At 51.6% G+C, this 25,487-nt stretch overlaps 3 protein-coding genes across 3 annotated transcripts; all 3 read left to right on the top strand.

Annotated features, from left to right (window-relative positions):
* Nucleotides 1–84: 84 nt before the first annotated feature.
* AURANDRAFT_68131 (hypothetical protein) lies at nucleotides 85–2,084 on the top strand (the record flags this gene model as incomplete). The annotated part of the gene is made up of 5 exons (XM_009043744.1): nucleotides 85–160; nucleotides 229–375; nucleotides 454–1,019; nucleotides 1,109–1,335; nucleotides 1,388–2,084. Coding segments are annotated over 5 exons (1,713 nt in total), but the record flags the coding sequence as incomplete, so codon positions are not given.
* A 1,012-nt stretch (nucleotides 2,085–3,096) lies between these two features.
* AURANDRAFT_72764 (hypothetical protein) lies at nucleotides 3,097–7,765 on the top strand (the record flags this gene model as incomplete). Its single annotated transcript, XM_009043745.1, has 10 exons — nucleotides 3,097–3,330; nucleotides 3,556–4,081; nucleotides 4,226–5,026; nucleotides 5,052–5,949; nucleotides 5,998–6,067; nucleotides 6,104–6,387; nucleotides 6,573–6,629; nucleotides 6,808–6,847; nucleotides 6,914–7,087; nucleotides 7,155–7,765. 10 exons carry the CDS (start codon nucleotides 3,227–3,229, stop codon nucleotides 7,498–7,500), a joined length of 3,300 nt encoding a protein of 1,099 aa, XP_009041993.1.
* An 894-nt stretch (nucleotides 7,766–8,659) lies between these two features.
* Nucleotides 8,660–9,580, top strand: AURANDRAFT_12099 (hypothetical protein; the record flags this gene model as incomplete). Its single annotated transcript, XM_009043746.1, has 2 exons — nucleotides 8,660–9,196; nucleotides 9,314–9,580. Coding segments are annotated over 2 exons (804 nt in total), but the record flags the coding sequence as incomplete, so codon positions are not given.
* Nucleotides 9,581–25,487: the final 15,907 nt, after the last annotated feature.

Genomic DNA, 25,487 nt, shown 5'->3' with positions numbered 1-25,487 from the left:
AAAGTTCTGGACCAGGGTCACAGGTATTGGAAGCGAACTTTAAAGCAGCAACTGCACTACTCAGCGAGGTTTTCATGTCTTCAGATCTCACTTGCCAGCGTATTCAGGATCACTATAAGGAGTGTTCTTGGCTGGAAACCGAACCAGGCTACAGCTACTGGTTAGTCAACTGCAAAAGATGGGAAACATTGATATCTGACCCTACATTTGGCATTTATTGTGACCTAGTGACAATTCTCAAGATTGACTCTGCCTATGACCACGACTACCAATCGGCTACGATTCACCCGTATCCACGACAACGCGGTAATGTCATCGCCTTCTGGCTCCAAGAATGGTCCACATATCGCGTGCTCATCGAAAGGCGCACGGTATGTAACGACCCAAGTGACTGTGATTATGCAAGCGGGGGCATGTTTGTCACTCAATCCGCACGCCGTCTGCTATTTGAAGGTTACGTTGATCGCGTTGCCATGAGACTCCTCAATTCGGAGCTTGAGCCCTACAACCTCACCGCTCGTTGTGTGAATCGGTCGACACTCGAACTTGACGAGTACTGTAGGCCCGTGGAGAATATTGAATGCTCGGAGGATGGATTTGAAGTCTCTGATGTGAGTGGCAAGCTTGCACGATTTCAGCGTGATGGCCAGCGCCGGGAGGAGTGGTACGCTCCTGAGATTATCCTCAACCTCTCCGATATATCATCGATTGTGAGTCCTCTTGATGTTGCAAATGTTTCCGCTAGCATTACGCTCGCCATCGACAACCCAGCTTTCGCTATCTATCCGGGCAAACTCTGGGAGCCTAACGCATCCTCCTACCGCCTGCGCAGGGGCGAAGGTGACTCTCGGTCACTCAAATTTCACAAGAAGGCCGATTGTGATCTTCGTTTCCTCGGTGGTGCCAAGAAGTGGGGAAGTTGCACAACTCGACTACAGACAGGCAAAGGCAATCTCAATGATGTGCAGCGCGTTGCAGAATGGCGCGGTAACGGGACTCTTATCACGGGTGACGATTTTGTGCAGACTATCCCGCGCCTGTTTATTCTAGCGGGGCTGATGCTTCGCTGACGGTCAGTTGCTTCGTTATATGCAATCGGTCTACTTAGGTGGATACAATCAACACATCCGCTGGGACGCTGATCCACCAAACACGCCCTTTTGGGTGGGAGGGCTTTCGAGCCTACAACTTCACATATCTGCTACGGGGCAAGGGCTTCGACTTTCAAGGTGCTGACGTGATGCATGTGTTGAATGCGGACCATCTTATGCTCATTGAACTCATGCGTCTTCGCACTGGGGACCTCAAGATTGGAATGGCAGACCTCTCCGAAGAGTCAGTTTTTTGCCTCCATTGCACTGAGCTATTTCACCATGCAGTTCGATAGGTACTATGTCGAGTGGCCGACCCGCAAGAAGGCCGAGGCACACAATTATACACGTCGCTTCTGGGCTCGAGCTAATCGCTATGAGACCACGTCTACAACATTCGACGAGGGTCGTCGATTTGCTCGTGATAAACTCAAAGACCTTCATGATGAGAGATACACGATTCCCTACGGTATGATATCTCTCCAGGCCATCACTGATACACCCTGCTTTATAAGCCTGCCTCACTTCTACGGCAACGAAGAGTGGGGTGGTCTTGAGGCTAGGCAGGTGTATTTCGACACAAATTATGATCGCAGGCTTCATAGCTACTATGTGGACATCGAACCCATCACTGGCCAAACTGTTCGTGAGGCACGTCGCTTCCAATTCAACTTTCGCGTCGAACGCAATATGCAATTTCCCCAGATCATCTCAAGCCAAGAACGCTGTGAAGTGCCCACTGCAGACTTCAGCGAAAACGGATATGGCTGTTTCATGTTCTTTCCCGTATGGTGGGTTTCAGAGGAGCGCCATATAGACGGCGTCAAAGCTTTGCGCCTCAAGCAAGAGGTCCTTGAGGTCACCGAGCGCCTTTTTCATACAGCGCTTTATGGTGCAGCCGTTGGGTTCATGCTCATCTTCCTTGGGATAGTACCTTGGTGCTTGACGAATCGGAGGGAGGTCGCTTTTCGTCAGCGAATATACATCGACTGAACGCTGCAAGAGGCAAATGCGCCATATACCCCACTATCTAAGGCACATGTAGACACGTCTGGGCCGCGCGCGCGCACAAAGGACTGCAGCGGCGACTCGTCCGCTGCGCACGGGTTCGCCGATGCGCCTGCTGCGCCCAGAGGCGGCGTCGGTGGGCGCGCGTCGAGCCCGGGGCGGTGCGTCGGCGGTCGAGCTCGCCGACGGCGGCGCGGCTCCGCGGACGACGTTTTCGCCACTGCAAAGCGGGTGACCTCGCGGGCTTCCCAGCGCGCACGAGGTTGCCGTAGGCCGGTCGGCCCGCTCCCCGCGGGGTGCGCGCGCTCCTCGACGGCGCGCAGGCTAGGGGCGCGCGCGCACACCGTTTTATCGGCGAAGGCGCCGCCTGCAAGGGGAAGATAATAACAGGAAGGTAGATACAGGGGAATTTTGTTAGAATCCGAGTATGCTAGTATTAAACCCAGCATAGCATAGCCAGCATAAGGCAGACTTAGCAGAGCCAGCATAGGCCAGTATGAACGCCCCAGCATAGGGAGGATAGCATAGTCCCGAGTTAGGGTAGCATAGCCCAAGGAGAAAATGCAGGCCCCCTAGGTAGCTGGCTTGTCGCTAAGCGCACTATAGTTACACTCGCGTTCTGAGGGCGATAGCCGCCGTTCATCATAGAAGACGAGGAGTGTAAAGGAATGTAAGCGCCTTCACTGTAGACTAGAAAGGTAGACATTTACACTGCCCTGCCAACCGGCGGGGATCTAGCAACACTAAGCGGTGAGCTGCGAACGCAACCCCCAGACTCCTCGGTCACTAAAAGTGTGCAAGAGAAAGATAGAAGAGGATACCGTCGGATTCTAACAATATCCACTGCACTAGCCGTTGTCCGTGACAACACGCCCTTCTTCCTGCTCCTAAGACTGGTCGGCAACCTATGGCTGCAACGGCCACACTACTGGAGCAGAACCTGCAGATGCGGCCTGCAACCGCTCCGCCGAGAAGGAGCTCTAGAATTGAGAGTCTGCCGCCTCAGAACTTTAAAGAGCCAGATGGTCGGAAAAACCCAGGCGTCGGCGGGGCAGATCACGTCCCCCCTGCAGGTCCACCTAGTTAAATACAGGGGAATTTCTTCCTGAGCTCCGAGGGACGTCCCGATGCAGCTTGCGTCAGGGTCTCGCGCAAAACCATGCTCGCGGCGCACCCCTGACGCAATCAAAAACCTCCACTCAAAAACGAATGTGCACGATTCCGACCGCGGGTAAGGATCAAAGCCAGAGCTCGGTAAACCCTATTGGCAAAGGTGATAGATGCATAACCGATGCTGGCCTAGCTGATCGATGCTACACCTCGCTATCAAAGGTGAAATCAACTGTCTTTTGACTGCACTTCGCCTCAATAAGCGCTGGGCAGCCGATGGAAGATTTACGGACGAAATATCTAACTTGATAGAACATCCTATAACTAAAACTCTGAAATCACTTAGCAAGTATCTTGGGAAAAGACATGCAGACATTGACACCGTCAAGGTTGTATCGCCATTTGTGGCTGTAATATGTTCTGCTCAGACGACCGGTCAAATCACTGCAAGGGCATTGACCTCTCTATACAATTTTTTATTGTATGGTCTCAATACCGCCGCCTCCGGTCGGAGTGATGCGTGCATGGCACTTGTTGCTAAGGGGATAACAAACTGCCGCTTCGAAGACACACGTAAGGAGAGTGATGAAAGTGTACTCGTAAAATTGCTCGAGCTGATCACACTCACGCTCAAGTGTGATAGTGGATTATTGCTGAAAGAGAAAGACGCATACAAAATGTTCCTGCTTTGCTATCGAGTAGGCTGTCGCGATAAGGCTTCTGAATTGCTTCGGAGTAACGCAGACGACACATTGGCTCGTCTCATTCTGAGCTTCTTCGGTAGCAAGCAGGAGTTCAGCATATTTCCTAGCCGCAACCAGGTGCCATTAGTTGATACATCGAGCACAATTAATTTTCGACCTGCCGTTTTGGTAATGAATTTCTTATGCGACTTGGTGTGTGCACCGCAAGAGGTCAGGTCTAGTTGTATTTTAGCTCTTAGCCTCATAAATATAATGCTTGAAGTGGCAGCTAATACTCTTGCTTCATGCCCGATGATCCTTTCCATACTGCAGAGGAAGCTGTGTAAGTATCTGCGAGGAGCCCCTCCAGTAGAGGATCTCACGATTCTCTCCCTTAGACTCCGGGTTATCTTTAATCTTTTCAATTCAATGAAAAAACATCTCAAACTCCAGCTTGAACAGATTTTGATCTCAACGCATCTGCACATACTCGGGGACCTTTCATCTTCACCAGACCAGCAAGAAATAGCACTCGAGAGCCTTCTTGAGTTCTCTCGGGAGTCATCAATTCTGCTGCATCTATATGTCAGCTACGATGCCGATCTGAACTGCAGTAACCTCTTTGAGGATCTCTTCATTAGTCTTGCGAACTCCGCCACGCCCTTGTCTCGTCAGCCTATGAATCTACTGAACTACTTGGCAATGGACTGCGTGCTTGAGGTTGTTTATTTTGTCTCTTGTCGGTGTTTCTCTTCAAATCAATACGAATTATTACCGTTGAGTGTGGACGACGCTATTATTTGCAACGGTAATCCGGGCTACTCGCTGTGCAACCTTGGCATTGAATGGCTGAAAACTGCCAGAGATTCAACTGCGCAGATGTTGCAGCAACGAAGACGCGCCAAAAAACGCCGCAGCCTTGCCGCGGACTATTTTAATGCTGAGAACAAATGGATTTCGAAAGTTGAATCCCTTGGAATTCTCCCAGTGAACTTAAGTGCGAAGCTTGTCGCTCAGTTTCTTCATGAAAATCCCCGTCTCGACAAGAGGCGTATTGGCGAACTGCTTTCAAAAGGCCCACAAGACAAATATCCCTTCCATGCTGCTGTTTTCACAGTTCCGCGCCTTCACGTGGTTACTTGAATAACCTTCCTTGTAGGTGCTCCGTGAATACGCATCTCGCTTTGATTTCCGCGCCCAGCCATTCCATGTTGCTTTGCGCAACTTTCTTTCAGGCTTTCATTTACCAGGAGAAGCTCAATGCATCGACAGACTCATGGAGGTTTTTGCTGGAGAACTCTATAGCCAGTGGCAGAGCAATGCCGGGGCTTGGGCAGCATGTCCTTTTTCTAGTGCTGACGCCGCTTTTGTTCTTGCATTTTCTACGATTATGCTCCAGACAGACTTGCATAACCCAGCAATCGCTGCGTCAAAGCGGATGAGTGCAGACGATTTTGTGCGGAATAATAGAGGAATTAACGACGGTGATGACCTTCCACATGATTTTCTCTGGTCTCTTTATCAAGCAATAAAGGATGCACCGATTCCACGACCCGTTCAGTCGATCCAAAATTCATCCCCAGTAAGCACCGGAGATGGTACATGCCCGCCGGGTTCCGATAAAATTGTATCTCGTGGTTCCCTAATGTCTCTTTACTTACATAGCGAACCGCCGCCACTTTTTTCTGCAGATGCAAACGATTATGACATGTTCCAGTCCATTTCGGAGGCCATCCTGTCTGTGTTCCTGGACACCTTCCATCGCTCGCACGATGAGGGCTTCGTCTTGAAACTGTGTGCAGGATTCCGCTGGTATGCGCAAATCTGTGAATATTTTGATTTATCCCGAGTGCTTGATCGCCTTCTTACAAACCTCCTGTGTACCGGAAGGCGGTATGTGCATAGTGTACGAGTATCTGACCGAGCAAAAATAGATTCCATAAGCTCGCCTCAAGATCAATTCGAAGCTTTGCATGCAACCATTGGGCGGACAGGTCAATCAATTAATCGAAAGTTTTTAGCATTCAAAGAAGCATTGGAAATAACTTCCGGATACGGTCACATCTTGCAAGACTCTTGGCAACACACGATTGATTTATTTCTAGATCTTGCTGATAGGCGTGCACTGCCTGTAGCTCTGATTAACATAGACGATACAGTTGGTAGCGATGGAAAGTTATTGGCAGCGTCAACTTTTGCGCTTCGTTGCAGGGCTCACTGGACTGTCTACCACATGTCACATGACAACAATATGGGCATGGGCACGGCTAAACAGGACACTTTCAATCAAAGTTCAAATAGGCTATGGAGTTCAATCTCGTTGTTGTGGCGCTCGAGTGGGCATGGCAGTGTAAGGAGGCCTCCAAGTCGAGCTAGCCCCACGATGATGAATCTTTCGTCGGCTTTCATGACAGCGCCTGTCGAGGCGATCGATGCTATCTTCTCAGCGACAGGAATGTCCTCCATTTATGCCCTCTCTGCCAACTATCCGCTTGGTACGTTATTGTCTTTACTCTCCGCATTACTTGCCCGTGTCAATCCTGAAGGAAAACATCCGGAAGGGCTTAAAAAATTCGAAGCTCGGGCAGCTCTGGCGTTGGAACACGCCTGGCGCGTGCGGGGGCAGAGTGCTGCTCAAGCAGGAAATTGTGGCTTTAAATGATGCACTTCCAATCTCTAGGTTCTCGTTCACAACCAGCATCGAGCAACATCGCTCTGGCCGCTGATGCACGCACAGGTCTCTCATCTGATGTCATGCGGACTAATATCCGGGCTCCCTTACCTTGCTGAGCGTTCAATGGTGATTCTATTACGTGCAAATGCGGTGCTTCTCCGAAAGAACACCAGGGCAATGTTATCACGTAGCCTACGGCTGATTCACCAGCTCAGTCACAATACTCTGGTTCATGTCGCAGATCGCCTTGCTCTTGGCCTTCTGGACTTGCTTCGTATGAAGTATGTTTTCGTCGTGTCTCGAATATGCCTAATTGGGAGTCACACGATCATTATCAATATATATAGGCAATGGAAATTGCGCTTACTTGTCCCACTGCTCGCGGAGGCAGATAAGCATCGCAAAGGGCAGCCATATGTGGCTGCAGCTGCTTTGGCGATCGTAGGTGACCTTCCGCAAGCAATATCATTTGCAAAGACATGGACTACATGCCGCCAGCTGATTTTGGGGAATATTCATCGGTTTAATGATCCCTGGGGGACCAAGTGTCACGCGGTATTAAGTAGTGTTTTAATGCCTGATTTTTAGGCAACTCTCTTTGCGCAATCGTCTGATTTCTGCTGATGACGAGTCAGCCATTACTGGTTCATTGTGTGGTGTACAACAGCTTCTCGTCGCAATGCTAAACCGCTACAAGGCAGCTCGATTGAATTTCGATGCTCAAACGAACGAAGCACTCATCAAAGATATGGCAGAAATATGGGCCATATTTAGTAGAAGCACGGAGGCAGTAAATTCTACATCTCAAGGAATTCTGAATGAGATGGCAAATAATACCAGATTACTCCTCCAGGCATCGAGCATCATTGAAACAACAAGCATATCAACGGCTCTTGGTTCCAATGAGCCGAAGGAGCGAACATATATTGTATGATTCCCATGTGTCTTGTCTACAACGCCATGTGACTTGAACGCTACTTGATACTCAGGGATGAAGCAGTGGCGATCTTGAGGTGGGCGCTAGAAGCCCGCGGGAAATTCGACACGCTCCAGTTTTGGGCGCGCCCGGGGAGACCGCGGAGACAGGATGAGGCCCCCGCAGGAGATTTGAGGCGCTGGGTCCTCCCGCTGCCCCCCCCCCCCCGCTGGGCCCTCCTGGCCATGGGCATATGAGCTGAGTTTAAAAAAAACCATGCTCTAATACATCCCCACCGGGACTTAGTTCGCGACTAGGCGTCCCCCCCTGGGCCTGGGAAACCCAACGAAGCTGAGTTTGCGACTTGGCCCCCTCCTTAGTCGCCCTTAAGAGCCCACGCCTGGCCCATCTCGGCCCAGGGAGCCCGTAGGATCCGTGGGGCGGCGGCGGGTGCGAAGCGGGGTCGGGTGGGGTCTCTTCCGGGCCGCCGCGCTGCCGGTCGCGGCGGCTCATACTGAGCCTACTGAGCCGACTCAGTCTCAACCATTTGTCTCCTAAACTCAATATGCGACTCCCAGACTGCAAAGAATATAGACCGAGCTTGCTGTATCTCTCTCTCTCTCTCTCTCTCTCTATATCCATGACTACACTACACAACAGTACGCTACTCTACTACTACCCTAATGCAACTCTGCCAGTGTGCTCCCACATGAAAATGCGTTTGTCTGTGTCCTACTAGCTTGGATCAATGGTAAATCCAAGAAGGGATGCATCCCTGAGTTCGGTATTCTTGATCGGATGGCAATATCGATCTAACTAACAGCTCGCCCAATGGCTCTGCCATCGCATATGTCTATTCATTGTCGCTTCGCTGCAGCTTCCAGCTGTTGTATCAGCGCGACCCTCCCCAATGCGATGTTTATTTTGGCGCTCGTACTGGCGACCATGGGGTGTATTTCGCCTGTAGCCTCGCCCATTCCTCGTCTTCTGTCTCTCGTCAGTACCTACATGTAAAATTTTATATCTATGTCTGCTTAACTGTGGCACAGGAATTCCTGAAGTAAATAATAGTAAATGATACACTCTGAGGCGCTGACGCAATGATGATCAAGGTCGCGCTGGTTGTTTAAACAGGTGGATGGATAGGTTTATAAGCTGCCAGTTTGCTGGCGTAAATTGGTCTGTTCTTTCTCGCTATGAATTGAAGCAGAGAATCGGTTGTGGGGGGCATGGAGTGGTCGTCTCAGCGTTGGATAGAAAAGTGATAGGCCGGGATGCCAGCGTGGCAATCAAAAAGGTGGTGTTTGATAGTACTAGTCAGACGTACGAAGCCAAAAGGCTCTTGCGTGAGGTCCGTTTGATGCGTCGTTTGAACCACCCAAATGTTATCAGTTTATTAGACGTCATGGTCCCACCTCTCGATTCCACGGGAAGTAGTTACCCGTGGGGGTCGCGGGATATTTACCTCGTTACCGAGCTTATGTCAACAGACCTTCAGCACGTTCTGGCAATCGCAAACAAGGCAGGGGGGACATTTGCTCTTCGACATGAACAGGTACAATATCTTTTTTATCAGCTTTTGTGCGGTCTGCAATATATTGGGTCTGCTGGTGTGCTTCATCGAGATCTGAAGCCATCCAATCTGCTTGTAGACTTGCAAAGTTGCCAATTGCGCATTTGTGATTTTGGATTGGCACGCACATTTGCAAAAAAAGTTCACTCCCCTCGTAGCGTGGATAGTCCAGCATCTGAGACAAATCAAAACATTCGACCGGAGGAGGCTCCGCAATTCCTAAACGACGATCCCCGGGATATGGAACCCAGCTTCAAGGCTACGATGACGGAGTATGTAGTAACTCGATGGTATCGAGCACCGGAGATATTGCTCGGCGATGTTCACTATGGCCCCGGCATTGATGTATGGTCAATCGGTTGCATCTTTGCAGAGATGCTTGTGCCTGCAATCGGAGTGCTATTTCAAGGCAATGAGCGACGGGAGATGCTTGTACTCATCATAGCAATGCTTGGCCGTCCAAGTGAACGAGAGTTGTGGTTTGTGGCGGATGAAAGTGCTCGTAAATTCATTCATTCACTTCCATCTCGACCAGCCGAGACCTTGAGTAGGCGTTTGTCAGGCGGTTCGCCACCACCACTAGCGGTCTGTGCCCCCCTCCTCCCCACCCCAAGCCCACCTCACTTTCCCTATCGTGATTTCTCATCACCTGCAGCTACATTTGCTACATGGTCTGTTGGTATTTGACCCAGCAATGCGCAGTACTGCACAAGCGGCTCTCGATCATGAATATTTGAATTGGCCCAGAGCCCGTGTAGGTACGCAGGGGGCAGTCTTCCTCGAGACACCGGCGCCGCATCCACTAAGCATGATCGACATCGAAAGCGCCCCGTCCGCAAAAATTTCTTTACCAGAGCTCATGGTAGGCGAGCTCGCTCTACTGAAAGCCGCCAGCATAGGTTAAGAGCTAGCTTGTTTGTGGCGGGACTTCGCAGAAGTTCTTTATACGCGCAGCTTCTCGGATTTGAGACCAAAGACGCAGTCTGGCGTCGCAGTGCACTGAGGGTAGAAGCCTCTCTATCTCTCCCTATTTCTCTATCTCTCTAATGTGGTACATGAACCTAGCACCCTTTTAAAATACCAATCAGCTTGTTCGTAGCTGCCCATGCAGATTATGATGTTGCAGTGCACCTCCCCCACCGTCGCGTATCCTGATACAATCCTCCTTCATACATGTAATCCAGTTTTAAGTCGGGTAGACAAGAACTGAAGGTGTGTCCCTAGCCAACAGGGCAGAAGTTGCATCGCGCTCTTCTGTTCTGTGGTACCAGAGCGGACTGAACTCCTTGCCGGAACAATTTTCTACCTGTATGCCATGAAGGCAATTTTCCTTTGATCCTTGGTGACATGGATATCTCAACTGGGGTTGCCGAGAAGCTGGGCGCGTCACAGAAGCGTCTGGTGGGACACAGCAATCAGCAGCACAGCCGAGAGGGGGAAACTCACAGCTTCACGGCAGCGGTAGTTATACAGAAGTGCTGGCGCGGTCTCTTTGAGCGAAAATTCGGTCAGCGGGTGTGGTACAAGCTACGCTCGCTTCAAGTGAGACATAGAGCAGCTGCTCGGCTTCAAAATGCAGCGCGCCGAGAAGCCAAGCGCCGTCGAGCTCTGAACCGCACTCGCGAGGAGACTGCAGACCGAGCGCTTTCTATGATTGAACGCATTCTGCGAGCCTACAGCCGACTTCGCAAAGCAAAGAGAGCAGTGAGATTACGTCTAGAGCTTCGGAGTGCAATTATTATCGAGAAAATTCAACGTGGAGTTAGTGCTCGTCATAGATACTGGTCAGAGCGCGGTAAGCGAGAGCGCCATGGAGCTGCTCAACGAATTCAGCGGATCTTCTTGATCTGGAGGTCAAAACGTCGCGAATTGAGTCTTCGCGCGCTTTCAACTCATTTCAGCACGTGCGCACGATGTGGGACCGCAAGGCCATCAGAATTTGTTTTTGATCTCCAGGAAGCTCTCTGTCTCAACTGCCTGCTCGCCATGTCAACGGCGCTTTCAGGCAGAGGGCAGTGGCTGCGGCCGCGTGGTCAGTTACTCGGCACTATGCTTCCTGTGAAGCTCAAGCATCACCTTGATGTATCTGCACTGCGACTTCAGCGCTGGTGGCGCTTCCAGATGTCTGTATCGATCAAAGATGAGGGGACCTGTGCTTCTTGTTGTCGATCTGCCACACACGTCGACCACGCTCTCAATCAACGCATATGCAGGCGCTGCGCGCAACTCTCTCGCCGTCTTTACAACCTGGCAGCTGGTAGTCGCCGGGTGCAGACTCTCATCCAGTACAATATCGATGAGTCCGCAGCAAGGGTGATCCACACATTCTGGCGCGCTTGGCGAGCGTTAAGGCGGTGGAGACTCATCCAGAAAGCGATATTTTTGCGGGCAACTTCAGCTGCTTGCGTTATTCAGACGTCATTTCGTGGGATGCTCTCGCGTACAGTGACAAATTCGTGTGTTGTCACTCTCTCATGGCTCTATATGGTGGCGTTGAGATTTTTGAGAAGACGCCCGGGGGCGTGGTTCATTCGACTTCATGACGACCTCCTCTCCCAAGTCCCACAGCTATTGGTCGGTCCTCGGCGGTGGACTTTTGCCGAGAAGCCAGCACACCTGGGAAGGAGTTTAACGATTCAACTAGTGCACGAAGCAAGTGCTCTTCTGGCAACTCGCATAGGTCGAGGCGGCACTGCAAGACAAAGGGTCAGTGTGATCCGTCTTGAAGCTACTCGCAGACGACTGGAAGTAGTCCGACGTCGTCGAGCCTTGTGCGACACAGCCGCCCGATTAATTCAGCGAGTCTCGCGTGGTTTTTGCGACCGCCGTGAATACACAAGACGCCGCCACCGTCGCCGTTGCGCACAACGCGTTGCTGATCTAGCATGTGATGCCGAAGCACGGGCCATGGATGCTGCTAAGATCTGGAATGCGCATGGAGGCTTCTTGGGATGCAGGTCGCTAGGTGCCGCGCAGCTTCTCGGAATGAGCTGTGGCTTGCTTCCTGCTAGTCAGGATGGTTCTACAACGGAATATTTTCGATCGTTTGCCTTGGCTTGCGCCGATCATCGTCCGAAAGAATCTTGGGTTCATCTTCAGGCTCATACATTGCGACCTAGCACATTGCGGGACACTCTCATGCAAGGAGAAATCTTATTCCGAGTAGTAATGGCCCCAGGGAAACACTTCAGCAGGGGATGCGAAGAAGCATCGAGTGTTCGTATCTATGACCCGCCCAAAGAGCTTGAAGTAGTTCGCCCATCGCGGCTGTCAGTACTTTCTCCGAAAATGAAATCTGATAGGAATGCTGTCACAGTACAGTCCCTATCTCTGTTCCCTGTTGAATTATCGCTACATGTTGTTGCCGCTGCATTGGGCAGCAGGCGTGGAGGTGTCGAACCCTGTTGCGTGATTATCTCCTGGTGTGGCGATATATACGGTGAGTCAAAGGCACCTCCCAACTGGGGTGGTAATGGTTCTTCGGTAATTGAGCGACGTGATGTATTTTATCTACCCTGTGACCGCGACCGTAAACCCGAGTTTTTTGGGCTGGCTGCAAGCACAATGCCACCGTTGAGACTTTCCCTGCAACCCTCTGAAATTTCTTTGAATGGTGACAGAAGCCATTCCGTTTCTCTCTCTCCCGACGCACTGCTGAGCTCATTCGGGGCGCGTACCACCTTCAGTATCACGCCCAAAGGATGTCGTTCTGAATTGCTTGTCAGCGAAGACCATTTGTACGGGCTCCCACAGGATGATCGATACGCAAGCATTACTCTGTTGCTGACCGCTGAAACGTCCGCTCGGACTGAGAGCAGACACGTGATAGCAAGCATACTTTTTAATCTGCTAGAAGAGTTGCTTCACGCGTTACCTGCAAGTGTTCCTCACGTGAAGTGCGCCGTCATCGCTTTTGAGCCGGCTCACGTCGTTGGACTCAACTCGTGGACAGCTTCGTGTGCTCGGAGGGGCGTGCAGGCACGCCTGCTATGGAATGGGTTTTCCACCGGGGGCGTTTGCATACCCATAGTAGACTCGCGATCATTCAGCAAAGTCAGAGATGCAGCTGGGAAAAAGATAAAATACTGCCGGGAACAGTTTGTTCTTCCTATCGACCCCGCGCCAATAGCCCGGGGAAGCCACGGCGATGTAACAGCCATCGCGGACAAAAGAGGCCTACAGCTGGCGGTCGAGATTGTCCCTAGCGTCGCGGGTTCTCCATTTGGTGTTGCATCATTAGACGAAACCTACTTTGGAGAGCAAGAGGTGGAGACACATGTTCCAGTGCGCGCGGTCTCTCACGCGAAAATTGCTAAAGCTCATAGCAGGACACCGGAGTTGGGTCAACTCCACTTGTATCTGACTCTCCACCGCCTCCCAATTCCACAATGGCGTCAACGGCAGCGTGCGGTTGAATCTTATGTGAAGCGAATGATCAAAGACGCACTTCGACGCGTACCCCAACCTCGTGTCGAAATAGCACTAGAGTGTGTATCGGACCTATTGCCTGATGTAGACAATGATACTCTCAAGTGCCGAGTTATATGGGATGATAACCTAGCTGCCACCTGGCGTGCAAGAGATGCGACCGACTCGACCCGTGTACCTGCGCATCACCAACGATGGGCTGACGCCGGTCGTACACTGCGGCTATTTCTGCCTGCCCATGGACTCACGGTGCCGAATCTTCGCCTTGAGCTCCATGGCACATTCAAAAAAACTGGAATCGAGCATTCGGCGCACCAGAGTCAGTTCGAGTGTCTAGGTGTCTGCTTTGTTTGCGGCAGTGATCTCGCTGTCACGGCCGGCAGAATTGGTCTGGATCTCCTCGAGCCCAACGAAGCTTCTTTAAGTAGGCGCAGTGTGGTACCTCAGATCAATCGTCTGGTCCCTGGTCGTGTTTCGATAAGCGTCGACGCTATCGATATTCCGTTGAACACGAACCACTCGACACTTGATGCGGAATCACTTCCAAATCTACAAGTGTCTATACTTGATCTCGACATAATAGACCACCAAAGTAGCTTGGTGCGTGATCCTACCAGTCATCATGATTTGTAATCAGCTGTAAATCATCCAGCTTGTTCATAGGCGGCATCACGTCGCGACGAGGTAGCCGCCGCAAGGTTTTTAGCTCAAGGGAATCCATACGCCGTGGTGAAATGGCATGGTGAGGAGGTTGGTCAGGAAGAAATTGTGCGCCCGTCGCTAAGCCCGCTACTCCGAGTTTCAAGATTACACAATGCAAGAATCGCAACGGCTGATCACATGCTTCCCCGGAGATCTCAACTTTGCTTTTCCGGCAAACCGTACGCGTTTCGCATTCAGCGACAGCTGCGGTCGGATTTGACGGGGCACCCAAGCAACGATGGTGTGGACCTCACCGTGAATGTTTACTCTATGAGCGCTGGCGCCATAAAGAGGAAAAATAGATTTTTTGGAGAAGCAATTATTGGAGAGTCAATAATGCGACATTTGCCACTGACTTACAGTACACTTCCACTACGCCGACGGCGCTGTGATACACTGGATTGCGCATATGTGAATTTCCGACTGAGACGATCAACGGGGAGGGAACTCTTAGTTTCTTGTTTGAAGATCTCTGGACTGCCTTTTGACCACCACAAGCAGCGTGGATCACCTTTAAGTTTACATGTGCGCTTTGAAGTCCTTCACTCTAGAAGGCCGATTGGCCAACTAAAAGCCAGCTTGTGTGTATACGAGGTGAATGAGGGTCACATAAATTGGCCCCAGCGCGATCGTCTAGCGATACTCGTGCCGTTAGCTTCGCCTGCCATTCATGAGCCATTGCACGGAGCCGTACTTCGCATAAGCTTGTCATGCGGTGACAACTCAGCCAAAGACGTGAGTGCCGCGGAGCTCCCTTTGGAGTCTCTAGTCGCAGAAGCAAAAAGTTCGAGCACGTGTGGGTCTTTTTCCTCCAAATGTTCCGTCACGCTGTGTCTTGCACGAGCTGGCAAAGCTACGCAAATTTATGTTGTATTCCTACTGGGACTCGCCACTGCCAGTCTATACACTTATGGCCGATCCCTCACAGTACGTAGTACGGGCACTTCACAGCGAAACGCCAATCGCGTGAGCGGACAGCATCTGCAGACCAAGATGGCCTTTCGTGAACACGAATGCAAGGCAAAATCAGAGTCCGCGAATCATGGGGAAACATGCATGAGAGATATTGAAGGTGCCAACACTGAGCACTCATCGCAGGGGACGGAGACTTTAACTAGTGTGAGCTTGGGCCCTCCATTCGGCGAGAATGAAAAGATCCTCGATGCGGAGTGGGAGGACCTTGGAGGTGATGTTCCAGGGGCGGCAGCCACTTTGAATATTTTCAAGCCTGCATTATTGCGCGAATCATTGGAGATCTCAGTTTGTAATGACAACGCCATGAACGTAGACACGACAGTTGGCCAAGCATCTTGTGATCTCCAGAATGTCGTTGCCGCAATACATGCATCGACACCTACATTCAGGTTTTCCTCGGTAAATCTTAGCGAAGAAGGGAGTGGTGAACTGAAGCAATTAAATTTTACTGCCTGGCTCGAGCGTAATCGATATTTTTGCATCAGTATACAATGTGCACGCGTAAATTCGACGTTGGCGGGTCAGATATCGAACAAGAAAATCGCAGGCGGCGAGACCTATATTGAGTTTAATCTCGGGGGGGTTAAGATCAACACGCTTCGCAGGGCGGAGACGCAGTGGCACAATGACGTTCCTATTTTGTTGCCTACCACTGTGGCTGTGCTCGAGCGTCGCCGTTTAATTATAAAGCTGTGGTATGCCGATGAGGTATCTCAAGTGCTCGTTGGTGTGGCCAGCACTTCACTTGCCGATATTGCGACATCAAATCAGCGGAATCCTGTACGGTTCACTTTGCCCCTGTTGTGCCGGGGTGTGGAGCATCTAGGGTTGCGGCGGCTCGTTTCATTTACACTTTTTTGTACCGAGATTACAGCACCAATCGGGAGGGATTACCTCGATGCCGCTACGGCCTTGGCAGCTTGCTCGATCGCGCCACACCCGCATCCTGTTCCCCTCCGCGCAAAGCTTCGGGTGCAAAATATTTGCCTCAAGAAGCCGCCTATGATAGGACCCAACCATGAGAGTCGCGAACGCTACTGCACTATCTGCGTGGGGGGCACTTCATCACGGACTACCATCAAGGCGATGACGGGCCATTCGTGCGATTGGGGGGGGGAACTGATTAGCATCAACACAGACTTGGATGAATTGACAGGTAATTTAATTCAAATAACTATCATAGACAGGGTGCCGGCAGAGTCAGGTGCCGCGCTTGGACGGGCGGAGCTACACCTCACGCCGAGGCGGTGTGTATTGCACTCGTCTCAGCTTCTTGGTGCGGCGGGCGAATGCCCTTCCAAGAAGGTTGCTCTGCAGCTCAAATGCCCAGATCAGAAGATGTCCGGCATCCTCATGTTTGACCTTGATATCTTGGTGGAAGACAAGTCAAGGTCCTCCAAGCTAGAGTTAATGCCATCAAACAATTTCCCGCCTACTGATGGATGTAGTTCTGCACGTCTCGGGGAGACTATCGGCAATTCGAGCGGGTTTTACTCGGGAGGAACCATTTACACTCGCGTAGAACGCGCAATAGATGATGAGATCGACATCGTAAAACAAAATTTAGGTTCTGTCACCATTGGGGGTAACGCGACGCCACCCGAAAGGACCTTGGGTGGTGACAGCTTTCTGGTTGGTGCGTATGATGATAACGCTGCATTCGCGGAATCGAGGCGCCGATGCCAGCCATACGTGCCTCGTGATCGCAACGAGCTTCGCGTTGTGGTGCTCAGGGCTCGAGGCCTTTATCTCAAGGATCGACGTAGGATACGTGCGTGTGGCCATTCTGCTAAGGCGCGTCGAAACGAGGAGTCGGACCAACCAGGAAAGCCCCCCCTTGGAAATTCAGGTCTCGAGTCCAATGGAAGCAGTGATCCGTATGTTGCTCTGCGCGTCCGTGGTGTCGGCGATGTTGAATTGCAGAAGACTTCAGTGGCGTACTCGACGCTGGACCCCGAGTGGGGCGAACAGTTTATTCTGCCGGCATATGAGTCTGTAGCTGGTGACTCTGAGCCGCCATATCTCGAATTAATTGTGCATAATCATGATGAATTCACATCACACGATCTTATGGGTTGCGCTCTGTTGCCGCTTTGCGGTGCTGCGCTTCCTGGTACCTTCAAGGAGGGATCCATATCTGAGGATTGGTTGCAACTTACAGATGGGACTACTAACGCATCTTGCTCTGCTCATGAGGTGATTACTTGGAGCGCATCCGCTGACACGACTTTTATCCCCTCGATAGGTGGCAGTCAACGAGGCAGAGCAGCCAGGGCCGTTCGGAATCTTGCAACTGGCAATGCGCTGGACCCATAATCCCGCATTCGGCTTCTTCGATCAACCGTACGCAACGGCGCCCAGTAGTATTCCTAAAAGATACACACAACTGCAGGTGTACGAATGGCCGGGCAGCGCCTAACGAGCTGCGCGTGGCGCTGGTACGAGCTCGGGGCTTACTTGCCGTTGATCGGCGACTCTCACCTACTCACCTTAGAACAAGTGATCCCTTCAGCAGAATCACGATAGCCTCTGCGGATGGTGTGGTAATGGAGGCTGCAGAGTCGGGCGTCGTGCAATCGTCTTTGAACCCTATTTGGAATGCTGTGTTTAGCTTTGAGGTCCATCACACCGAAGTGCATGACGACGGCTCTGGTCCAAGAATGGATATTGTCATAGAGGATTGGGACCGAACATCCAACAACGATTTCCTAGGTCGCGCTACCTTGCCATTGTCATCATTTCGCACAAAGTTGAGACAGAGAAGGTGGCTGCGACTCGACGATGAAGGAGCCGATGATGCACTAATCACAAGCATAAGAAAGAGTCCTTATCGAGGTGAAATTGAGATAGCCGCACGTTGGGTGCATAATCCATCTCTCGCGCACACGAATTGCCCAAATTCGCGCCCACAATTTGCGCCCAACGAACTAAGAATCATATTGGTCCGCGCTCGTGGATTGCAAGTCGACGAATACTCGCAGGATAGCAAGACCGGCAGGTATCCATTTGTCGAGCTGAAAGTTGGCGCGGATTCCTGGAAGAGCTCACCAATAAGACACAATTTACATCCGCTGTGGCACGAGTCCAGCGCTCTTTCTGCACATGCGTGTGATGGTGCGCGTGCATTACTTGAAATCGCATTTGGAGATGGTGCGCGCAACAATTCCCTAAGTTCGTATGCCGAGCTCAAGCTCCAAAGCCTTCTTGCGCGCAACCCAGCAATTGACGCTCTACCACTTCGGCTCTGGCTGCCTCTCAGGAAAGATGTTGATGCGGGAGCATCCATAGCAGTTTCGCAGGTCGAATTGGTTTTGAATTGGGTTCACAATCCGGCTCGTTCATTTTATGACGCGCTTGACGACGAAAAGACCACGGGCCCGCCCAATGTACTTCACATTGCCGTTATCCAAGCGCGAGGTTTACGTAGCCTCAACAAATCGTCTTTGAGCGATCGCGGAATTAGTGATCCCTATGTTCTGATCAAGAGGAACCAACAAAGAATCGCATGCTCGACGGTCCTTTTACAGACACGAGCTCCTGTGTGGCGCGAGACGTTCGTGATGTCAACCTCCCTGTTACAAGAGAAGACAACAAGTGCGGGCACGGGCATCAGGGATATGCAACTTGCCGTCGAGGTTTTACATCACGATGTGCGCAAAATTAACTGTGAGCTTCTCGGCTGTTGCAGTGTGAATGTCATAGCCGAGCTCTTCCACCGACGACCATGTCGATCCTGGCGAGATTTGTGTGTGCCCTCTGGAAGGTCCGAACGTCAAACTTGCGGGGAGATCGAGCTGGAGTTCCGGTGGGTGCACGATAAAGATGCCGAGCCTTTCAAACCAGAGCCGCTATTTCGCTTACACGTGCGCAGCCTGAGTGCAATGATATTTCGCTCGCTTTCAGACTCAGTGCTTGAAGGCATCGCACGCCTTGGTGTGCGAGCGCGACTCGTGAGGCGAGTAGCACTCATCTCCAATGAATCAACTCTAGACCATGTCACGAATATTCAGCTCCGCATCTTACGGGGCGCGAATCTTTGTCCTGTCGATGCTCTTGGCGACGGTTCTAGCAGTCCGTCAGCCATCGTCAAGCATAATGGTCGCGAGATATATCGTACGCCTGCTCGATACGCAACTCAAAACCCCGTGTGGACGGAAGATCGTGGTGTCCAAATTCAAGTATTTCGCCCACGGAAGAGTGTTAGCACGCCAAGAATGGTATCCGTGGAAATGTGGAGTTCGAATGAACACCATGATAAAAATAATTTTCTTGGAGAAGCTGTCCTGACGTACGACGAGCTTCTGGACAGCCAGATTCAGGGTCAAGAACGGGAGTACGAGCTAACGACGAGTTCTTCAGCGCGATACTCTGGAAAAATAATCTTGTTGTTCAGCCCGTTGGAACGTGGTAAAATCTCAGTAGAGTCAGACGTGTTCCCAAATACTAGTTTTGAGGGGCTAGGCCGTTTGTTGTCCCCGACTGACGATGTGACATCCCTCGCTCCTGAATCCGAATTGCCTGCATTTGTGGTATCCATTGAAGGTCTTGCCATATCTCAATTCTCAGAATCATCCCCTGAGGCGCAGGCGCTGTATATCTGTGCCTCTCTCCATGGTGAATCGGCCGTTTCCTCCGTGCTGTTACTCGCGGGGAATGATGGAGTTTGGCCGAGCGACATTTTGCGTCTATCGATAAGCAAGGCACGCTCGAACAGTGCACTGGCACGTGAAGAATTGAGATTGGAAGTAAAAACAAAGAAGCCAACTCGTCAAGATTTACCACTCGGTGGTTGTGCCATTCGCCTCGATGAGGATTGGATTGATGCCCCTTCACAACAAATTGTGCAAATATTGTCGAGCCCAGCAGATGCGAGTTGGAAAGGACAGATTCACATGAGGATTGCAATCAAACGCTGGCAAGCTGAACGTTCAGACTCAGTCTTGGCAATGGTTGCCGAGGATGAACGTCGCCGCATGCTATGCGCTCTAGAGCGATCTGCAGAGTATGCAACGCGTGCAGCTCGCGAGGCTCTTCGCGCAGTAGAAAAGGGAGCCGACCATGCGGAACGTTCGAATCTTCGCGCAGTGGCAGCAATCAGTCGCCGCGAAGCGGATAGGGCCAAGGGACGTGTCCGAGCGGCGAGAGCACTCAAACTTAACACCTTCTGCAAAAGGGCAAAAAAACGCCTGGAGCGTTTTGACGCTCTTACCACCAGAACAAAAACTCACAAGGGCGGGCGTACGACAATGGCAAAGTTAGATGCTAGTGTGAGACCCAAGGCTTATGAGGAAACAAAAAATTCGATAGGGGCTACAAGCGAGGGCGGGAGCATTAAACGACATGAACTCGCACACGTTGAGACTGTTGTTACCATCAGTCCTAACCAAGAGCTTGGAGTCATCTGGGGCGAAGTTGATGAAGACGAAACCTCTGCTCTTTTAGCCAATCGTAGCGGATCTCGGGTAGTAACCCCCCACCCTCACGCAGAGCGCGCAGACATCAAGGCCCGAAGTGGAGTCTCCCTGCCGTTAGTCCGGGAACAACCACCACGAGCAGATTCTGCAAGTTTCCATGATTTGGCTGGCAATGAGGCCCCAGACTCGGTGATAGCGGATAAACCCACTGAACTGAGCAAGGACCGGCGCGATTTTAACTTGCGGCGCTTTTGGAAATCAAAAGAAGCAGCGAGAGCAAACGGAGCAGGAATGGGGGAATCGATTGATCAAAGTCACACCAAAATTAATGACTCTCATGAGTCACTGGAGTCTCAAATCGAAGACTTGAACACCGGTCTTGAGGCATTGACGACTCGATCCAGGGCACGCACACGCTCCATTGCGGCAGCTGCAGGAGATGACTTGGCCGTTTTGGGACTTCGCAGGGACGCGCAGGCTTCACGTCTCGGCGTGCAGGTGGGATGGCGCGCCGTAGAACTGAACGGGGAACGGCTGCGCAATCGGGACCAGCTCCTCAGCGCCCTGAGGGGCTTTATAGAAGAAAGCTCGAAGTCCGTCGATAATGAAGCCGGTTCCGAGGAGCATATTGTACTTAAGTTTACCCGGCGAATAGAATGGCGTCGCGAGCGTGAACAGCTTCGAAGAGATCGAAGGCTGCTCTTGTCCATGAAACGTCAAAAGAACGAACAGATCCAGGCAAAAACGGTTCGCAAGAAATGTTTCAGCCTTGATTTGCGTAAGCCTCTAGGAATCGTGTGGACCAAGGCGAATGTTGGCGCCTACGGGTATCAACATGGCCATCTCGAGGTATTGCTACTCTTAATATAATTGCATACTAGCTCTCTACCTTAGGTTAAGCAAGTGATGGCGAACTCCATGTCCGCTCAATTACGCATAAGGGGGGGGTGGCTCCTTGAACGGATTGCATCAATGCCTGTGCACGACGAAGGCGATCTATCCGAAGCGATTAGCAGCCTTTGTTCGACGCGCACTTTCGTCGTTAACTTTGATTTTATTGCCCCTCGCTATCTTAATAAACGAATCATTCGCATTGACGCTCGGAAAGAGCTCGGGGTGGCCTCGTGGGGAAAGAACAATGAGGTCACAGGACTAAACCCAAACTCAGTTGCAACCAAAACCAAAATTCATGTGGGCTGGATCTTACTTGCCATCAATGGGGAGAGTTTGTCGGGGAATTCGTCGCCTAGTGCAGTCCTCACCGAAATACGACTGCGGGCGAATGATAGGACAGATCCACTCAGTCACACCGCTGCAGCGCGACACGCAGAATTGATCTTCAATGCGGCTTCGGATGACGTCAAGCAGGTGCGGCTCGATCCTCGGAACCCGGGGATAACTTGGAAACCCCCTCGAGAAAGAGGCAGGGGCAATGGCCCTCACCAAGGTGAAATAGTTGTAGAGAGCGTAGAAGACGGGCAGCATTTCCCGAAACGGGGGTGGCGTCTAATCAAGATAAACGCAAATGAAAACGAGTGCGCACCACAATCTCGCAATGCTCTCTCTGCAATGTTAGAAGCTGCCGCCAAGGCCGGTCGGAATGAAGTCATGGCCACATTTGACTGTTCGGACGAAGAACCGGACGTCGAGGAAGCTTCTAGGATTCAAGCAGACACCGCGCTCGCTGAGACACAGATCAGTCCGATCGACCTCCCAGAGCTCCCAGTGGTAGAATCATCCATCTATCTGCATGTTGTTGGAGGGTCCGACTTTCAGCTTGGTGGACGTGCGCTGCATGTGCGCTTCGACGCTTATTTTACGCGTCGATGCAAATATTGTCAGATTCAACTCCCTCGCAGGTGTGCGTGCACTGGTGTGGAAGGGAGGTGGGGCGCACAGAATCCGCAGGTTTGGACAAACACGGGCAACCTCAGTGGCCTCGGGGGTCGGAGACCTTCTTGCTCCCCTTGCCGCAAAGCAAGTCGGCGCTTGGGGTTGCTGACTCTCCCGGGACTCCAGAAGCGATCGATCCCATAGTCGAGGACACCGAGCTTCGCCTCGAAGTGTGGACTCAGGGGTCATTGACTCGGCATTGTCACGGTCAAGTTATTCTGGAGGGATCTGATTTGCTGCGACAGTGCTACAAAGAGGAAGACAAGCGTGCCAAGCGTGCTGTGCCGTTCAGGCTCATTCCACGAAAACACGCCACAGCGGGGATTAAGTTGTTACATGGTCGATCGAGCACAACCGATATGCTGGGATCACTCAGTGTCATACTGTTTTATTTGAAACCACCATGTCAAGGCAAAGATCAAAGGCTGCAAAAGAAGAGAGACCTTGGAGACGAGAAGCGTCAAAAGCGCCGTGACGTCAAATTGTTGGCTAAGCAACTTATGCGCGGCCCGATCGAAGCAGAACTTGGAGGAATCCTGATCCGCATCGAGCGCGGTGCTGCCGACGAACGGCGTGATGGAATCATGCAACTAGCTGATTTGGCTCTTTCAAAGGTAGATGATATCGCTGACATTTTTCTATCCCAGGGAGCTGCTCCTGTAATTGTGGGCCTTCTGGCAGACCGAAGTCCACCCGTCGATCGGCGCGATGGCGCTACAGCAGTGCGCGGATTGTTCTCTGATGGTAACGGAACTTCGCGCCGAAAGCTTCTCGCAGCCGGCATTCTCCCACACTTAATCCGCCTCACAGCAACTACCAACCCTGCGTTAGGGGATGCTTCGCACGAAGGATTCTGTGCGCTTGCGGAACTGCTTGATCGTGCAGCGTCATCCAAAACCAGACCTCCAATTGTGACCGGGGTTGATGGCGGCTCCGGCACAGAATCTCAGCAAAGCTCCACCCTGCTGCCAGGAGATGGCGCAGACGATGGCAACGAGAGTGACGATGATGATGATAGCAGCACAACTGAGGAAGAGTCTATCCCCTCAGGAATTATCGATGAGCTGTTTAGCACATGCGGAGCTGCCGTGTTTGTTCAGGCTCTCGTGCATGGAGCAAACCGGACTAAACCTGCTGCTGCGCGCATTTTAGCAGCGCTGGCGGGAACCCCCAAGGGCGCGGAAGTTTTAGTGCAAAACTCCGGCTCGGGTACCAAGAGCGGTGTGCATAGTCATCAAAATCTGGCAAACAAGGCATCTTCAGGTGGAATTGTCAAAGTGCTCCTGGATGTTGCAAACTCAGGTCCAAATCAGACATCAGAGGTCAAAACTGACTGCCTGAGGGCGATTTTTGGATTGACTGGCGGCGCAGAGAACCCCATCCAAGCAAGGTGTGCTCTTATAGACCGATCTGGCGGCCGCGCTATTTTTGGTGAGTCAAGCTCATCTCTGCTCACCACCCACACACCTGTCTGTTTGCGCAGAGAATGTGCAACACGATCGTACAGCGTCTCTCGAAGCGAAAGCGTGGAGCGAGAAGCTCAGCCAGCGGCTTCTTTTGGGCCATGCAAGCTCAATAATCAGTTCACCGCACGATAACGATACGAATGCCGACACGCTCAGCTCGGAGGGAGATAATTTCGGTGAAGAAGGGAGCCACAAAAGAAAAATTGTCTACAAGCTTCAAGTCCTATATGGAACCAACCTTCAAGGCGCTGACATTAAAGTATTCTCGAGTGCACCGCGTACGTCGGACCCTTATGTCGTCGCAAAATGTCACGGCAAAGAGTTAGCTCGTTCTGCAGTAACCCCGCAATCCATATATCCCCTCTTCCGTCGATTGCAACACTCGGGCAGTGGCAGTGATGTTTTCTGCGTCGACATTCCAAATGAGGTGGCGTTTGCAAATGTCAATAGAGCGAACGCCGCGGAACTCATTTTACAGGTGTATGACCACGATAGCATGGGGTCCGACAATTTCCTTGGTGAGGCGAGACTTCGTGCGCTCGAACTTCGCTCTGCAGTCGGCCAGAGGATTGCCAAACAACTAAATCCCATTAAAGACCGAACTGACCAGGGGTATGTTGGTGGCGAAGTGCACGTGGCTGGACACCTTGTTCCTGCAAAGCCCCACCTGATGGTTCATATTGTCGAGGCACATGACCTAGATATTCCCGCACACAGCGCCGGCAAGCCTCTACACACAAGCAAAACTCAAATACAGCAGCGTGGAATGCGACTCCCTCGCGTGGGTAACAGCACGAAAATCCCGGTAGTGAGCCCATTCGTCATCTGTTACTGGGATGGAAAAGAGATAGGCCGGACTGATGTGCGACGGCAAACGAGATGTCCTCGCTGGGGTGACGACCCTGAAAATGCTTTTAAGGTGGACTTATCCATCAATGAAGAAAGCGCGAAGGACCGCATCTGGCGACGCCAGTACTGTCCCGCGCTCCGTTTTGAGGTCTACAACACGGCGATATGCCCTGTCCATGAAACATAATTGTGTTTGTGGAAGTCGCCACGTGGCCTTGACCTGAGCGGCGCGCTGCGTGGTTCCAGCACGCATTACAGAGAGTCTCACATGTTTGCCGCAATGTATGCGCTTACATCCGGCATACCCCCGGGCGCTCAGGTTGCTGTAGACGGTCATGCTCAGCGAGGGTCCTTCTTAGGACAAGACAGTTCCAGTGATAATTCACTCATGCAACTTCAACCATGCCGGACATTGATCTTCACTTGCCTATTTCACAGCCGCAATTTATAAGGCAGTTTGTACACAGGCTACACTGCGAGGCCCAGAGCAGCTCACCCCAACGCAACCTCACGATGATAAAGACTGCGTACTTCTGAAGTTGGATCAAAAATCAACTTCAGTGGACGGAGGACCTGAGGATGGCAGCGGAACCCTCGTGGTGAGGCTTTTAATCAGGGATACCATACCTGCCATCAACGACTGGCTTCGCTATGGCTCCGAATCGAAAAGTCCAGCCCCACAGGCTTTATATGTCTACGTTCTTG

This window comes from Aureococcus anophagefferens (genome assembly GCF_000186865.1).
Source record: "Aureococcus anophagefferens unplaced genomic scaffold AURANscaffold_66, whole genome shotgun sequence".
NCBI lineage: Eukaryota > Pelagophyceae > Pelagomonadales > Pelagomonadaceae > Aureococcus > Aureococcus anophagefferens.
Note: the sequence above shows the minus strand (reverse complement) of the source record. Positions and strands in the feature narration are given on the sequence as shown.